Here is a 19,361-nt window from a genome sequence, read left to right as displayed (position 1 = left end):
ATTTGACAAATTTAATCAGAATCAGTGGCTCTGTTCCAAAACCTAATAAGCTGCCTGTAGGTGCTTTTCATCGCCTGTTTTATGAATACTATGGTCCACTTCCACTGTATTAGATCTGCCTCATGCTTCTGTTTGTGATGTTGTCAACCACATGAATAATTGGAATCCTTTCATTTAAATATTTTGTGTTTAAGATACCCAGGGACACAATGTTGAGCTTTTAAGAGTTTACATCTACCTAAATTAGTATGCAATACTAATAGTCTATTGCAAAACTGCATCTAAAGATTTTGAATGATTAACGGCATTTAAAATCATTCAAAAATGATTTGTCAATTTTCCACAAAACTCTAAAATATTGTCCCATTTATTGTGTACAAATTTGTAAAAAAAAAAAAAAAAAAAAAAAAAAAACTTCACAGGGGAAAAAAATGTAAAAATGTAAGGGGCCATTTACACTACAGTGTTTTCAGCCAAAACCAGGGAACTTTTTATGCGTTTTGCCTGTTCGACAACTTCATCTTGGGGCCTGAAAACGCATATTTTGAAAACGGCACCATTATCGTTTCAGTGTAAACACCCAATACGGGAATCTTTGAAAATGGTTATGTCATGCGCATGCAAAGTACGTGTTCGGTATGTAGACATAATGTTGATTTTAAAGGCAATCAAATAAACATACACAATGCCGGAGTACATGGTACTGTTGTTGCTCAAGAGTTTGCTAACACTTCTTCCGCAAAGTGTGGATTTACTTCACCGATATTACAACCACATCATATACATCAACGAACTGTTTTGGAAATGTTGTCGTGTATACATGAAACCTTTTAAATACGCAAGGGAAAAACTTTTCCGTTTTTTGACTACACAAATGTCATGTAAACGTAACATGAACATGCACCTAAACATATTTTAACTAGTCAGTGTTTCCAACAGTAAAGGATAGATGTGTTTCTAAGGTCAACAGCAATCTGTAAACATAACACAGAGCTCCTTTAAGAGACAGGCAGAACACACACAGTATTGTTCCACAAACCATAAAAAGTAGACAAAATATGAAGCCACAGGAATATGTCATGAAGTTGCAATTGTCACTTTAGATACACAGCCAAAACAGCCTGAAACATAATTTAGGACTATCAGAAACTGATTGCAGGTTCAGTTCCGAGTTGCTATCTGCAGCTTCTAGTTTCCAGCTGGGATAATGAGAGTTGCAATCTCTAGACCAACCTTCTTCTGTTCCTGTTATTCGAAATCACTGAAGCCGCCAGTCAATCATGACAACAGTTAATTGGACCACTGAAATCCAAATTGGATTAACAAACTGGGAAGGGAATATAATTCATATCCAGTTTGTTTAAAAAATAAAAATGGGAAAGCTAGTGGTTTGATGATGTTCTTGATCACACACACACACACACACTTTTCATCCACTACTTACCAACATGATGTGATCGCTGGTAAGTAATCATCCATTTAAACACCAACAACAGATCTCACAAGTAATTAATCTGGAATATTTTGAATGAGCATGAACATTGTATAATTGCTATTACGACTGGAAAAAGAGCTTATGATCTTCCATAGGGCTAGAAACCAATGCTGCATGTTTCTTATACCAAATCTCTAAGGTATGCAAAGGGACACACTACTTATACTTCATAGGATTATATTGCAGCTGGTTCACCTTCCACACGTACTCGCTGCATATGCTCGAGGTTTGATTAAAGAGAGTAAACTTAAATCACTGCCCCGATTAAAAAGATCTGCCACCAGGTGATCAGATCTGATCACCAGGGTTTCATATTTCTTTAGATATTGCTTTGTTCTTCAGTAGTCTTCATACTTGTCCAAATTCTGAAAGGTGACTTTTCATCGAACCGATTAAAAAGCAAGCTAACAAGAGTTAAGTGCAGATCTCCGGGGCCTGGATTCAGAGTGAGGCTAAATATCTGACACCGTGACTGACATTTCCGCTAGTGATCCAAGAGGATGTTGTTTTGCCATGACACTCTCCACTGCTCATGTCCAGCTAAGGTTCAAAGTGCTTTTTAGACACTCAAAGCCTTGATATTTCTACTGAAGTGCATAGTCCTTAGGGAAAACATTGTTCTGAAGCAATTCGTTAAACACCTCACAGCTGTGCTTTGGATGTTTATGATGAAAGGGTGCTTTGAGACTTGGTGCTCAGCTAGCATGTGATGAACAGATGAAGGCAGCATGGCCTTGCTGTCAGAGACCTGTCACTGCAGTGTCTCAGCCAGACAGGTTTGTGCCAAGTACCGTAAGAGGCCACGCATGCATGGTTTGGGGAACACACTATAAATACCAACAGAGCCACAACACATTACTGCCTAGAGAGAAATAAATAGAGGCACGCAAGCTTCATGATCAAACTGGGACTGCTTAATTCATAGAAGGATGTGAGAGTCTGCTGTTGTGATGCTCTGCCAATCTAAGGGGCATGGTTCTGTAAACAACTAATTGATTTATTTGTATGCTGCAATCTCAAAAGCAAATACTAGTTTAAGTTCAATTTACCTATATAAATAACATAACCCACAAACCCATAAAAACATAATTCCTGATGAGAAACCATCAATGATGGAATCAGACAGAATTCCAGTATTTATCATAGTACTGTTTGGTTACCAGATTTACATATCGTGGAATTTAAAGTATACTGTACATATACAATTCACTGCAGTTTCCATATGAACACTATAGTGGCATTTTCGATTATGAAAACTAATATTGCATGGTTCCATACTCAATACTATGTTATGTCCTCAAAAAATTTTTTAGCATAGTGAATAATTTGCGTATTGACATTTGTATGCTATAATCGGTTTCATATTTATGGGTTCACTGATATGGTAAACTTGCTTGGTCGCTCACCTGGAACAGCAATGCACGTGCACCAAGAGCTTGTAACATTCTGTAACAAACTGCATCATATGACCCCTTTAACATCAATACAGAATTAACCTCCCAGCATTATTCATTGGGCATTTCATTTCCAAAGTGCCATGATATGTACAAGAAGAAAAATGTTGCCAAATTCATGTTCATCATTGATGTTTCAGAAAATACTACGCTTTTAGCAGTTGAGCGTGATTTGACCAAGTACAACTTGTTCCTGGATCAACATCCAACATTCACAGCCAACCAATCAGAATTGAGAGATAATTTTAAAAAACATCCTTGATAATCAGCTATCATTTCCCTCTGATTTTAGGAATAAATTATGGATACGTTAAAGTTTAGGGGTAGGGATTGGGTTAAGTCTGTATTTTTGGATAGTAATGCTGATCGAGGATCAACAAAAGAAGTCTTACTTAGCAAAATTATGGCGACCCTTTTTAGCGCAATGCACTGGTAACATCACTATGAAAGTGTCACAAAACATACAAGAAGCAATGCAATATCGTTTCGGCAGATTTTTTTTTTTTTTTTTTTTTTTTTATTACTATGGTGCAAAATTGCAGCTTGTCCAAAATAATTTTTAGTACAACGCTTGTAAGAATACACACGCACAGACAGACAGACAGACAGACAGACAGATATAGATAGATAGCCATGCTATCCACTAGTTTAATTTAAAGAATATCATTGCATAACCATAATGCTAAGTTTAAGAGCTATATCTTAACGGAGATGCCAAAGTCCTTTGTTGAAAGGAAACTCATTGCATTCCTCGTCACATTTTCTCACTTTGATTTGAAAGTCATGTAGGTTGGAGTAAATAAAAATCTATGACGGTGTCTCAAGGACTGTCCATATGTTTTCTTTCCAGCTGAAGAGCTTCTAAACATGCTGGAGCGCCATTGAGTGATGCGCACTGGAGTTTGCTTAAAGGATAACCCACAGGCTTGCCGCTGGAAACGGGAAACACCCGCAGAAAGGAAGGGAGGGTTGTGTGAGTAAAGAGGAGGACTGACATAATTAAACGAAGTACTGAAGTGAACATGCATGCCCATGAGGGAGCGTACTCCTTTTTACCCAACAATGACAGTACTTCATACGAGCAGGGGGGCGTTACACATTCTTGTGTTAGGTCAGCGCTGTTTTTTTATTTGCCGTTCGGAGTACGCATGCGTCGGACGTTGCGTTGCGTTTTTAAGACGGCGCGTCAAGTTAAGAACAGTTCAACTTTATAATGCGTCTTGAAAACGTTTGAACGCAACGTCCTGTGTGAACGCAAGAATCCTGCCGCACTGTCACTCTCTCTCTCTCTCAGTGCACATACACACAATCGGACACTGCAGTGAACCAAACACACTCTCTCTCACTCACACACACACACACACACAGTCCGTCCAGTTCTGCAAACCTTGAAAGAACACGCTTTGCATGCTTGAAATTACTGAAGCGGTCCAATGCCATGTAATCAATCACGGAGAGAACATGATGTGTCTCAGAGTCAGCGTTAAAGTTGAGACCACTGTTGCTTTCAAGGTTATCCTGGAAGGAAATGCACGGAGCCCAAGCGCCACGAGCGCATCCGATTGCACGCGTGCGATTATGTGGCATGCATGCAAAGTTCAGATATAATGTGCATACACAAATCAAGCTGTGACATGGGCTGGCTGTATGTGTGTAATCGCCTCCGGTAAACGTCTTGTACATCTCGACTGAAAGTGCACTGGTTAATGATGCAGCACTGCTGGTCATCACTGTGCAATGCACGGAACACTCAATGCGGACAGAAACGTGCCAAAACACTTCCTTGGCGGGTTGTTTTATCAAACCCTCACCAGAGAGAGGAACCCAGCCCCCTTATCTCTCCCTCCACAACCCTCCCCTTGTCCAGCAGCAGCGGTAGCGGCACCCATGCTCGGTTGCTTTCCGTTCCGGGGACTCACCGTTCTCGTGCTCTGATGATGTCGCTGTGAGGAGACACCAAATGCGGGAAAAGCAGAAGAGGCTACGGCTCCGCTGCTCCGGGACAGGAGGAGGACCGATCTACACACTTTCGCAGCCATCTCTGGAGTGAAACCCGGCCGAGAGAACGCAAGTGCTGCGGGCGAACCGACTGAGACTGTTGTTGGAGGAAAGGGAGGGGAAATAGGAAGGGCTGCTGGGCTGGGCTAATATTTCATACACACACACGCAACACTACACACAAACGCGCACAGACACGTATACAGCTTACACAAATGTTTCACAAGCAGATTGCTGTAGTTCCGCGTTCGAAGCAAAGGCTCTTTTATTTCTAAAGCGTGAAATCTGACACAGTCCGACGGTTATATCTCATAACACACACTGAAATGTCAGTTTAAGGAAGTCGTAGCCTGAAATACCACGGTCTCTAGGACAACATGAAAGGAGCGTTTTGATTGGCCGAGCGGTTACCTGCTGGCACCGCTTTCGAACTCTTTTCGTCCAATGAGAAGACGCGCTGTTCTGTAGTTTTGACAACTTGAATCGAAGGTCTGTTCGACCAATCAGAGAGAGCGGGACGCTCGCGCTCCAATGTTCTTTCTCTACTAAGGAAAACAAACAACATTTAACTCTATATAATACATATATTTATCTTTTTGTGCTTGAATTATTAAACCACAACACCAAATTCTTAATGTTTTATTCTCAAAATGATGTATTTTGAGAGTTGCACATCTGTTCACTGCTGAGATATGCCAATCTATTTTAAATAATCTCCTAGTCTACCTGACGTTTCATTGTGTCACTGTGTCATTCATTCTTGCTTCTTGGCAACTGCTCCACCCTGTGCATTATATAATTATGTCTCTATTATTAGTCTGTCCTTCAAACTGTTCTTTGGAGTTGTAGGACAAGAAAATGCCAAACCGCATTTAATATACTCTTTCAAGGCACCTAATCCACTTTAAGCAATAACACAATACACTGAAATTCAATCTACTGGCATATGCATACACTTCTCTGAGTCCTCGTGTAGGGCTAGTTGTTTCTGATCTCAAAATGATCCCTAGGCAGCCAAACACAATTGTGGCTTTCAGAGATGTGTGTTTTTGTCTGTTCAAAGGTTGCATGGTAGCTCACACCCTGTAAACTGTTGCTACACATTCCAGAGTTCAACCAATGATTGAGTGCTCATCTACAATGACTCTAAAGCATGCAGGCTGTAACTCCATTACTACTCCAAGAGATCACTAATCAATCTAAAGCACTATTTTAGCATTGATCTGAACCAGTGGCACTATTTAGATTATACACAGTGACAGATGTCATGGGTTTTACTTTTGGGATTGCACTATTGTTTGCATAAAACTTCAGCCAGAAACTGATGGCTGTTATTGATAGTTCCCATGAATCTACCATGTCATTCATTAACAATTTTACAGAAATCTCAGACAACTGCTTACATCCTAGTTTAATCTTTGGTGATCTCCAAATATTTCAAATCCACTCCGAAATGTAATATTATCTTTGAACTTACATTATCAACTGTTTTGCAATGAGTGATCTCTTGGAAGGTCGGTCAGATGGGATTTGAGTTACCTTCGAGCTTTGGTTCCTCCCAAAGTTTCTTCCTCTACCCTTAAGGAGGGGTTTACTGCCATTTGCCATTATTTTTATGACCACAAAAAATAAGCCTGAACTTAAAAATGGCCTTTAATGTTGTCTTTTCATTGTAAATGGTATCTTATACAGTCAACAGTACTCAATGGCATCACATAGCTAGAAATTTGCTTTAATATACCACTCGATAATATCCAGTAACATAATTGAAAACATTCTTTGTAAATAGCAGACACCATGGAAAAACATAGCAAAATTAAGTCCTTTTAAACAATCATCAATAAAAAAAAATTATTACTAGACTTTTCGAATCTTCACTCCAGTAAGGTTTTTTTTTAGCATGTGAGATCATGGGTTACCTCATTAAATCATCTCTAATAATATACAGGTGCTGGTCATATATTAGAATAGCATCAAATAGTTGATTTATTTCATTAAATCCATTCAAAAAGTGAAACTTTTATATTATATTCTTTCATTACACACAGACTGATATATTTCAAATGTTTATTTCTTTTAATTCTGATGATTATAAATGACAACTTAGGAAAATCCCAAATTCAGAATCTCGGAAAATTAGAATATAATTTAAGACCAATACAAAGAAAGGATTTTTAGAAATCTTGGCAAGCTAAAAAGTATAAAAATGGAAGTGAGCATGTAGGTACAGCACTCCATACTTAGTTGGGTCTCCTTTTGCCTGAATTACTGCAGCAATGCGGTGTGGCATGGAGTCGATCAGTCTGTGGCACTGCTCAGGTGTTATGAGAGCCCAGGTTGCTCTGATAGTGGCCTTCAACTCCTTTGCGTTTTTGGGTCTGGCATATCGCACCTTCCTCTTCACAATATCCCAAATACCCCATAGATTTTCTATAAGGTTAAGGTCAGGCGAGTTTGCTGGCCAATTAAGAACAGGGATTCTATGGTCCTTAAACAAGGTACTGGAAGCTTTGGCACTGTGTGCAGGTGCCAAGTCCTGTTGGAAAATGAAATCTGCATCTCCATAAAGTTGGTGAGCAGCAGAAAGCATGAAGTGCTCTAAAGCTTCCTGGTATATGGCTGCATTGACCTCAAACCTCAGAAAACACAGTGGACCAACACCAGCAGATGACATGGCACCCCAAACCATCACTGACTGTGGAAACTTTACACTGGACCTCAAGCAACATGGATTGTGTGCCTCTCCTCTCTTCCTCCAGACTCTGGGACCCTGATATCCAAAGGAAATGCAAAATTTACTTTCATCAGAGAACATAACTTTGGATCACTCAGCAGCAGTCCAGACCTTTTTGAAGTGAGACGCTTCTGATGCTGTCTGTTGTTCAAGAGTGGCTTGACACAAGGAATGCGAAGCTGAACCCATGTCTTGCATACGTCTGTGTGTAGTGGTTCTTGAAGCACTGGTTCCAGCTGCAGTCCACTCTTTGTGAATCTCCCCCACATTTTGATTGGGTTTTGTTTCACAATCCTCTCCAGGGTTGCTTGTACTATAGCTTTTACACTTTTTTTCTACAACATCTTTCCCTTCCCTTCACCTCTCTATTAATGTGCTTGGACACAGAGCTATGTGAACAGCCAGCCTCTTTTGCAATGACCTTTTGTGTCTTGCCCTCCTTGTGCAAGGAGTCAGTGGTCATCTTTTGGACAACTATCAAGTCAGCAGTCTTCCCCATGATTGTGTAGCCTACAGAACTTGACTGAGAGACCATTTAAAGGCCTTTGTAGGTGTTTTGAGTTAATTAGCTGTACAAGTTTCACTTTTTGAATGGAATTAGTGAAATAAATCAACTTTTTGATGATATCCTAATTATATGACCAGCACCTGTATTAAAGCTGAATCTTGTGAAATAAACCAATATTTAATTAAAACACAAGTGTCTGGTTTGAATTAGCAGAATTATTTTTTCCTGCCTTAATTGAATATGAATATTCAGTTGGACCTTTAAAAAATGCCTTTTGCTTATATACCCTAGTCAAGTTTATTCTGTTATGTTAATTAAAAAAAATCTTAGTTTGTGACATTGGTCCGAGTGAATCTGACCTCTTCAGATTGCTGAACATCTACCCACAAAATCCCCTGCTTATCTTGAGACTTAATCTGTGTAGAACCAATTGAATATACAGATGGCCATAGTTTTGAAGACAGCACGTGTGTTCAACAGCTGTAAGGCTTATGTACTTCGTTAACTTGATCCATGTGATTGAGGCTAAAAAAAGACACTGTTTTTCAGTTATTTTTATTTTACACCTGCTGCTGAGTCACAGACCTCTAAAGACCTGCTGGAAAACGTGGCTGACATCCTGATTCTCTACCTACAACTCTCTCCGTGTTGCTCCTCTGTTGCTATAGGAGATAATCGGGCACATATTTGAGCCGGTTCTCCTCAGAACACCTCAGGAGTCTTATCAGTGAATCTGCATGAATTACAGTTGAGTCAGATGAACTCTGGCAGGGAACTCAAACAGATAAAACAAACACAAGCTCTGTTCTTAACTGGACAATCTGAGTGATTCAGTCATGTGAAGGGGTTTGATTTAACTGACTCTAAAGTCCAAAGGTATACAGCCAGTAGTCAGGGACTTTAGATCTGAAGCATGCCGGCTGACAGGAGGTTAGATTAAAGAACAAAAGAAAACATCTGTCCTCTCACTCACCCTTTCATAAATGCAGATACACGGAATACAACTGCAGGAAACAGTACAAAATATTTCCTTAAGAACATACCAGTGCTTGTAAAGCAGTAAAATAGTCTGAAAGTATTAGATAAAGCAATATAAAAGTTATAAACTCAAATGGATAATGGGACAGAAAGATTATTTGTACTATATAAAAATGGCCTGTGAGAGAGAAAACAACCATCAAAATGCAAGTATGCAAACTGTTCTAAGAAGAAATATTGCAATTCTGCATGCAAATATTCTTATGATGTCACTACAATAAATTACATACCCGGTTTTCTCAATATTTTATTGAAATAATTTCCCATTTAAGTTTACACAAATCAAACATAGCTAAACAAAATACAATAAAAAAGAGTGCTATGGAATTAAACAGAAGGCATCTTTATGAGCATAATAACTCCTATACATTGTTGCTAATAAAACACTCAGTGCACTTGTCTATATGAAAATATAATAATCCTGCTCTCAGATTCACCTAATTGGTTTATTACTTTAAGTGATATTCATTTACTGCATATCATGTCAAAAACTTATGCAATTACAAATCCTTGCTTTAAAAAATAAGTAGTCACCTTTATTTATATAGTGCTTTAAACAAAATACATTGCGTCAAAGCAACTGAACAACATTCATTTGTGAAACAGTGTCTCAATAATGCAAAATGATAGTTAAGGCAGTTCATCATTGAATTCAGTGATGTCATCTCTGTTCAGTTTCAATAGTGTCTGTGCATTTATTTGCAATCAAGTCAATGATATCGCTGTAGATGAAGTGACCCCAACTAAGCAAGCCAGAGGTGACAGCGGCAAGGAACCGAAACTCCATCGGTGACAGAATGGAGAAAAAAACCTTGGGAGAAACCAGACTCAGACGGGGGGCCAGTTCTCCTCTGACCAGACGAAACCAGCGGTTCAATTCCAGGCTGCAGCAAAGTCAGATTGTGCAGAAGAATCATCTGTTTCCTGTGGTCTTTTCCTGGTGGTCCTCTGAGACAAGGTCTTTACAGGGGATCTGTATCTGGAGCTCTAGTTGTCCTGGTCTCCGCTGTTTTTCAGGGCAGTAGTGAGACAAATTTGTCTTTAAGTATGCAGCATTACTTTAGATCTGGCAACACTGTGCAGCTTTAAGTTTATGTGCTTTTTGAAATCAGCCAAGAGGTCAGGAGGTCAGTCTAATGACTTGACTAATGGGAAAATGTCTGCACTATGCCAATATGCAGGTCCGCAAACTTGAACTTTGGTACGTATCAGAAGTGAATGAACCATGGTGATTAGTGTGACTGTAGCAAAAAAAAAAAATAAAAAATACATATACATAGTATATATATAGGATGCGATCAGGAGAGTTCTACCAGTTCGGACATTGTGTGAATCAGAGGTAAAACATTATTTAAATACTTTTCAGTTTCTTACACAGACCGATCATTTTGTGTCTTTACACATCAATGTATCGTCATGAGCGGCAGAGTTGACTTAGGATTTGTTTGTGTATATATTTGTTTGTTTTATTGTATGTTTTAACCGTGATCCCCATCCTTACATTATAAGAGTGATAGACTGCAACGCTTTGAGTTAAAAATCTTGGTTTGTGTTCTTCTGAAGAAACAAAGTCACCTACATCTTGTATGCCCTGGGGGTAAGCCAGTAAACATCACATTTTCATTTTTGGGTGAACTATCCCTTTAAAATGATCTACAAAACAAAGTTTGAGTGCAGTTTGTTTGTGAAGAGGTTTCAGTAAATTCACTGCAGAGCAGAATTAGAAGAACTGGATTTGCATTTCCTTAAGGAAACGGAAGTGCTTGTAAGGCACTTATTATTTATAATTGAAAGTTTCAGGTAAGAGATAGATTGAACACCTGAGGCCAAGTGGTTTGGATGAATACTTTGAAAATTGTTCAGGCGGAGAAGAAGAAAAAGAGTTAGGAAACCAATTATTAGCATGTGTAACATATCGTCTGTTTATTAAAGCACAAATTCTGCATGACCATAGTACCTAAATTGAACAACTACCTTACTAATAATTAATACGCAGCAAATTAGAAGGTTATTGGGGCAAGTTATGGTTCATTAATGGCGAGAATTGGACCCTAAAATAAAGTGTGATTAAATATAATGTTCTTAAGGAATAATTTAAACTGATACATATTTTTAAAAAGAATACAAATAAATTAAACACTTTAAGAAACCCTTAAACAGCATACTTGGTATTCAACGCCTCTTTTCAAGGTCACGTTTCAGGAACACAGTCATGTCTAGGGAGAGGACATAAGGACTGGTAACCACAGCCACACCGAAACATTTGTCAGCACCCGATGAATGCACCGCTCCCAGGGCTCAGAAGAGAATAGAAGGAGAAAGAGAGTGAGCACCTGACACCGTTCATAGCTGTATGAAATATCCATCCACACCACAGCACAAATTGATCTAAAAATCATGTTTCCATTCATTAGACTCTTAGTCACCTAAACTCCACACCTGATGCATGGCAGAACGTTCCTCACACACACACACACACACACACACAGTGACTGAACAAGATAAGCAGAAATCTGAACCTGCATTACTCGTTCTGTTGGAACTATCACACAAACCTGATTAACAGTGTGTAACACGAGTCCATTTCTTTCTTTCATACACACACACAGATGACAGATAGCAAAAGCAACAACATCGTCCACACTTCTAGGTCAACAATATCATAAGAGCTCTGCCTTTTCAGGTTTAGAAGAATCTGAACGGGCAAATTCTACCTCTGTTTGAAGGTTCTTGTAAATCACAATGAGTGTTTTGTGGCTTTTAGCCTGTCTGTTAGATCCAAGGTCATCTAGGCCAAATTATTTTGATCATTGTGTGTGTGTGTGTGTGTGTGTGTGTCTCTGTGTGTGTGTGTGTGTGTGTGTGTGTGTGTGTGTGTGTGTGTGTGTGTGTGTGTGTGTGTGTGTGTGTGTGTGTGTGTGTGTGTGTCTGTGTAAATGTGAGGGCCAAATGTCCTCACTTATGTAGTGAAATAATATGACAACTTCAGTAGTGAGGACATTTTACTGGTAGTAAAAAGCCTTGGGCAAGACATGTTTTGTTGCAAAAAAACATCTAGTGTAGCGGTAGGTTTAGAAGATAGGAAGTCTATGCAATGTTCCTACTAATATAATTAAACAAATGTGTGTGTGTGTGTGTGTGTGTGTGTTTGTGTACACCAAAATGGCCTTGGTGTACACATTATTTTGCCCACTTTAGTCAAATGGTCATCATTTTTAACAACCTCTACTGTTTTTTAGGGTTAGGGTTAGTAGCTTGGTAAACTACTGTTTCAAAGTCACCTCCTCAAACACTGATGTACCTTTAGAAATTAAACAAACACAATTATGTCATTGTTGCGATGCACATTTTCCTGTGATAAAGAAACACAGAAAGGATTTAAAACAAAAGAGACGAGGACACATATGCTGCCAATAAGGCTAGTTTGGTCATGCTGTAGGCGTATGATCTGAATAGGTCTATTGTATAAAAGATGGATTTGCGTGCAGATAGTATCAGGGCCAGCACTCTGTGCCCATTGTGGTTAAAAAATGGCATCCTCTCTGAACTTTTATTACCACCGTCCCCTCCTCCAAACTCAGAGGAAATAGATTTATCAAAACTTTACTCCATGTTAATGCAGCATAAATACTGAGCACTAGGGTATAACATCTCCTCCCCCCAAAAATCAATAATAATATGTTTAAAACAAATCCAATCTCTTTTTCTCGCCAACGAAAAAAGGCCCTTTACAGCCCCTGATTATAAAAGGCTTTATTTTTATGTACACTTTTTGACATTGAACAATAAAACATCATGTTTTACTCTGCCTAGAAGGCCTGGATGATTAGGAGGGAGATTCTGTCAGTCTGACAGCAGAGAAATTGGATATGCTATGAGAGCACTCTACAGATCAATGACATCTCTGATAGACTGAAATAGACTTGAATTGAAATATTGCTGTAAGTTACTCTATATTTACACTTCATGAATGACTTTACCACTGACTGTTACTAGTTGGATCTGTACTAAAATACATTCTTAAAAATTGATTATGGCTGGCATGGATTTGTTTATGGAGATTTATAGAGAAGTGGGCTTAAATGAGACACGTCTCCAGTCTGGCTCCACACTCAAAATGAATGTGAGAACAGTCAGTGGCCTGTGGTTATTTCTGAACAGCAGTGAGACTTCTGCATGAATAGACTCCAAGACTTGCTCTGCCAGACATTGGACTGTAGGCATAAAGTCTGGTCCTCTTTACGTCAAAACATATTTAAATATCTTCCAAAGAAATCCATTCAAAATTTGACTGTGGATAATGCTAACTACGAGTGCAACTAACAACAAAAGAATGATTATATGATGGCTAGCTATAAATATATTTGCTAATATTCAATATATTCCTACATATATGATCACATGTTTTTTATGCTTTTGAAGAAGACTTGCATTATGCATTTATTTGATCAAAAATAATATAAACTATATTGTGAAACATTATGACAATTTTGAATAAACTGCTTTCCATTATATACTTCAAAATATTTTTTATAAAATATATATTTTAAAATGTAATGGCAAAGCTGATTTAGTGTTTTAGACACTAGTGTCTTCAGTGTCATTTGCTCCTATGGAAACCATGTTAATTTGCAGATTTGTGGCTCAACACAGTAAAAAATTCCCACCTAATTTAATTTTAAAAACCTATGTTCAGTTGCTGCTTTATATTTTTAGGTGTTAATCAACTTAGTCGTACAAGTCATTTCAGCTTCAATTATATTAACCGACATTGGAAATTCAATTGATTGTCATATTTAAATGACACTAAATTGAAATTGTAGTTTTCATTATTTAATTTATAAAAATGTGACTTAATAATTTATTTTTTATAAATAAGAAACATTTCTTCTGTTTCTTTTGAAAATTGTTGTTCTGCTTAAAATGTTGTGTTTCATTGAAAGTTTACAAAAAGATTAGCATTTATGTCAAGATAGATTTCATAACATTTTATTATTTAAATTTAATTTGTCCATTCTGAATAAACGTTATATTTCTTTGTAAAAAAAAAAAAAAAAAAAAAAAAAAAAACTTACACCAAAACTTTTGAAGGGTGGTGTATTGTTTAGTCAAGATGAAGATTTACTTCTTGTGATTACTTCCAGTCAACTGTCAAGTTAAGACTTCATGGATTGTCTTTACTAAGGTTATGGTAAGAGGTTAGGATTCATAGGGTCTTAATTCACTCCTCACTATCACTGCTTTGAAGCATTATTATATCAACACACTAGCAGTTGTATAACATGTGTATAGCATCTTTAATGTAACTAGATCTTGCAGGATAACAGTGCCTAATTATTTAGAGGGCTATGGCAAAAAGTGAACTCTTTATAACCTGGTGAAAAAGCCAAGCTTCACACAGACTAAATGATAAATCCACATTTAACTTCAAACAATCTGGTCTTCGACAGCATCCAAAATAGAATAGTTTGCTCTATGCACCCAAGCTCCAGATCCTGTTTCACGGTTGGTTGATCCAGAGAGGAAATTTGCCAAAGACAGTCTATTTCGCAGAGGGGGTATGTGTGTGATGGCACCAGGAGATGAATTACAGCAGAGGAAACACAGAAGAAGGGAGGGAGAACAAGAGGAGGGCCGGAGACAGAAGGAATTAGAAGAACTGAGCAAGTTCAAACACGTAGGAGAAAAACTTTCAAAAATGTGGCCTATTTCTGTTCCTCTTGTGTTGAGTGCTTTGGACATACACTTTTGATATTGAGCCATTTCAGTCTACGCAGAGGCTGCTGGACGTCTTGAAGGGGAAATGAAATCATTCAGCTGAATCAAATATCCAGCCCCACACCAAGTAAACACAGACATTTAAGTGTTTATGACCAGGCCCAGCTGAAAAGATCAAGTCAAGTGGTCAAGGTCAACCAAAGCTTTATTTTAGAACATGGGGATAGTTCAACTGGCTCAGACAAGGCAGTCTTACCCAATTTGACTTTGGTTACTCTTGCTGGTTGTCCAGCTGAGCAACTGCGATCAGTTTCAACCAGTTAAAAGCCATGTAGTTATCATCTGAAGCTAGTTTAGCTGGATTTTCTGGCAAGGTGACACTCTATTTATGACAACACAATGAAGAAGAAGAAAAAAAAAAGAAATGTGGTTTTACAATAAAAACATGACATAAAACATTTCACATAATACATTTCTGAAATAAATCCCTGGCTATTTTATGTCTTAGTATGAGTGTGTGTATGTGTGTGTGTGTAAGAAGATATTATGAAGGGAGAAAGGCTTATCTTAGTCATAACACTTAATTTAATGATAAGCTATATTTTGATTACTGTGTAATTTAATGTTATGTAAGTATTGTCTTTAAATTGAGAAACACACACAGCAAGTTTCTTTTACAAAAAATGACTATGGAGGCTATGGATTTGGACATTGGCTACTGTATGATTTCCATTTTATGCTCTTAAATAGGGTTTTTTGTTAGTTCACCAAAGAACCATTCAAAGTGAACTATTTTCTTAGTGTGAGGAACATAAAAAGAAGTTTCCATAGATGTTAAAGGTTATTCACAGAAGCAAACGCCTTTTTTTAAAAGTGTACCATAGTATTTACCATGGTATTTAAATGGTATCACAGAGAATAAAATTACCAACAATGCTTGGATTATTGTCCTAAGCATTGTAATATCAATGTACATTTTCGAAAGTATGGACAAGTATTTTGCTGAAAGTGAGCCAAGCTAAAGCAAGTCTAAGCACACCTTGTTTTTAAGACACAAACATGAACCACTCCTATAACACATAGCCTACATTTTTGACGAAAGCAACACAAAAGCTGTTTCACGTCGCCTATGAATACTTGTGTTTACAAACAGAAGGGAGTTATTTCCACAGAGGAGAAGTGGTGAGGAGGAGGAGTGTGTTCCTGACGTTAGCCGTGGGGTGTGTTTGTGCCCGGCCTCCGTAGACGCGGAACTTCAGCAGAGACTGCCGTTAACGGAGAATCGGAGGAGAGTCTATAGCGTTTACTGAAGAAATCTTCCGTGCAGGACTTCGTTTACCGAGTGAGTATATGACTAGACTCGTTCACTTTAACTCCACTGACAGAGACAGATAACCACAGGCGCTCGCGCAGCGCCGGAGCATAGATTAGAAAGCTGGGCTGTCTGTATGTGACCGATCGATTGTGCATGAACACACTGCAGTTGAAAACGGAATAATTACAAATATCCATGCAGTCTCTAGATATCTTACAGTGTATGACCATGTAAAACGAGGCAGTTATTTTGTGTAGGTTTAGCTAATGCTTCAGCTGCTCAACACCTCATGCCCAGTGTAAACTCTATTTCAAAGCTCTTGTTTTTGCCTAGGACCATGTTTATGTTACTCTCGTGTTTATCAGTAGTGCCATATTTGTTTGGCAGGTTTTGTTTTTCTACATTAGAAGCATTATCTCGGTTATGTATATTAATAAGAAAATAATTAGGCCTATTTAGAAATTATGGTCTAGTACTGTGCATTAAATCGAATTTGAACTGATTTTATAAATAATATATGTTATTATGTCCCGTTATAATGCAGTACAGTACACGTAGGCTATCCTTAAATTTGCTCTGGGTTTACGGAAGTCCATACTTGGAATTAAAATAAATAAAATAGTGAAAATGTTAAATCCTCCATAACATTTATGTTTTACATTTATTAATTTAGCCGATTTTATTCAAAGTGATTTACAAATGAGGAATACAACATAAACATGAGAATTGTGTGTAATACAAAGTTTTAGACATTATTTGGAAAAATACAAGATTAGAACAGGATAGACATTGATAATGGGAAAAAAAATACTTGAGAATTTAATATTAACATTATGACAACATTACTACAAAATGTATCCACAAACAAACAAAACGCATCCTGTCCTTTGTTTACAAGTAGGGTTGGGAAACGAAAATCAATTCCAATTCCAGAATTGGATACTTAAGGTCAGGAATCGGATACTTGTAAAATTAATATTTCAGTTCCACCTATAAATTCCTATGTGAGCATCTTTCTGTTTTAAGTGGCGAAAAGGGGCTGTTAAAAATGTATTTGTATCTGAATGATTGATTCAAAAGATTCATTCAAAAACACTGAAATATCCAGTAGTCATTGAATCATTCATTCATAAATTGCATGGGATTTTGTGCAATTTAAATTTTTTTCTTCAGAATTGTGAGAGAAATACAAGCTCCATAATTTCTTATTTTTAAGTCTCAATTTATCCAAAATTGTGCAGCTCTTTTTTTTGCACACACACAACTTTTAACCGAGTCCAGTTCTTATGTAGCTGGCTGAGTTTTGATCATGGTATTAAGCAGTCAGAATTGTGAGAAATAAACTTGCAATTGCGAAAAAAAAACTGCAAGTTTGTATCTCATAATTCTTACTAGGGGTGTCAGAGGGGTGTGCGAGTTTTTGATCTCCTTAAGGCGGGCGTACACGGTGCAATCTTTTTTCAATCATGTGGAAAACAGGTATGGTCCTGGCTCGTATCAGAGTAGCAGAGTGCCTTACGAGCACTTCCCAACCTCCAAATCATTTTAAACGTCTAAAAAGTTGTGAGCTGTCGCTTTGAATTCGTGACGTGATTGAACAAGCCAATTTGTTGATCTATCTGAAGTTGACCAATCATGAACTAGGAAAAAGACTATCCAGCAATTACATTTGTTTAAAAATATATAAAAACCATGTTACTATATGCACAAACTTGCATGACATGCTATGGTTATATACTTTCCCATATCTTCCACGACCACAAAGCATGCGCACATAGATACACTTACCTCAAGCTGTTTTTGAAGAACAGAAAGTCCATGCTTTTCTCTGCTCTTCAGCCAAATCCTTTGCCATGCTCATCTTTTTATTTTATTTTTTTATTCTTTCGCAAGCCATTGCTGCCACAAAAAAAGCAATCTCTTCCTCAGACTTCATGTTTTTGGTTCGGAACTTCGTGCGATTGCAGGTCGTAAAATCGGGTCATATATCACCTCGTCCGAACAATTTTCAGTTAAACTCATTCTTGACGTATGCATGGACATACGATCTTCTGACCATCAGAATCCGCACGGTGTACGCCCGTCTTTAAAGTGGGGGCTTTTTAAGTGAACAGAGCATTATGTAGTCATCAGGAATGCACTTGGCAAAAGTTGTGACATAATTTCCTCATTATCTTCAGCTGGGATGTTCCTGTGACAACGCAGCATGAGGTCCTTAAGACCTAAATCTCAGAAACTCCAATAATTTTGCTCTTTCTGCTTAAATCATTGTATTTGTCAGGCTAGTCCTGTAAATGCACATGCGGTTTAACATACAGTGATACATACATTCCAACATCTGACATATTAGACGTCACAGTTTCTCCAATTTGTTCTGTACAAATAAACAATCTGTCCACTCCACTTTATATCTCTGATTGTTATCAGAGTAGTGAAAAATCTTATGCTGCAGGCAAAGTTCTGGGAGCTCAGATAATTGCAGAATGTACCTTGAGGATATTTAGACGGGCTTAGTTTTATTTCCCCTCGTTTGATGATAAAAGGCAAACATGATTGCCGTAGATAGGGACGATGTGTATTGGTGATATTTCAGCTTTTCATCAGCTTTCTTTTGCACTGTAAGAGACACTGTTGGTCATCAGTTGCTCATGAAGTTGGCTGATGTCTGCTGTTGGTGCAATGCCTGGCAGAACCTTATCTGAGAGGCTTATGGCTGTTAGATCGCTGGTGCATAGAGAGAAGCTGAATCCAGATTGCCACTGGATATGTGAAACCCTGACTGCTGCAGACTGTTTGCTGTTGAAGATTGCAGAGAGGCAAGGTTAAAGAGCTCTCTTTGAATAAAATGGTTTGGGAGTCTCAGAAGTCTGGAGTCTATGTAGGAATTATTCCCAACCAATTGGGCATACAAGAACTGTGGTTTACCTTAAGTGTTTCTTGTCAGAGGCTGCTGTGCTTCTAAACACCTTTGATTTTATTATTTTTTTCTGTGTAACACACAAAGAAGTGTTTTACTGAATGTTTAAGCTGTTCTTTTGACCTCTTTTGTTAATTGGACGAATTTCCATGGAACACAATAAATAAATCGCTCTATTTTGAAT

At 37.9% G+C, this 19,361-nt stretch overlaps 2 protein-coding genes across 4 annotated transcripts in view; one reads left to right on the top strand and one right to left on the bottom strand.

Moving 5' to 3' along the window:
* mcu (mitochondrial calcium uniporter) overlaps positions 1-5,322 on the bottom strand; it is a 66,275-nt gene extending 60,953 nt beyond the window's left edge. The window contains exons 1-2 of the mRNA XM_026224570.1: positions 5,159-5,322; positions 4,869-5,044 (exon numbers count right to left, since the gene is read on the bottom strand). Of these exons, the coding sequence (XP_026080355.1) occupies positions 4,869-4,988 (120 nt within the window). The 5' untranslated portion in view covers positions 4,989-5,044; positions 5,159-5,322. The remainder of the gene's footprint in view (positions 1-4,868; positions 5,045-5,158) is intronic.
* A 10,777-nt stretch (positions 5,323-16,099) lies between these two features.
* The window catches only part of LOC113057283 (calcium uptake protein 1, mitochondrial-like), a 68,484-nt gene continuing 65,222 nt past the window's right edge, over positions 16,100-19,361 (top strand). For all 3 annotated transcript variants that reach the window (XM_026224568.1, XM_026224567.1, XM_026224566.1), the window contains exon 1: positions 16,100-16,287. The gene's annotated coding sequence lies outside the window, so the exon portion shown is untranslated. The remainder of the gene's footprint in view (positions 16,288-19,361) is intronic.

This window comes from Carassius auratus, chromosome 38 (genome assembly GCF_003368295.1).
Source record: "Carassius auratus strain Wakin chromosome 38, ASM336829v1, whole genome shotgun sequence".
Taxonomy (NCBI): Eukaryota; Metazoa; Chordata; class Actinopteri; order Cypriniformes; family Cyprinidae; genus Carassius; species Carassius auratus.
Note: the sequence above shows the minus strand (reverse complement) of the source record. Positions and strands in the feature narration are given on the sequence as shown.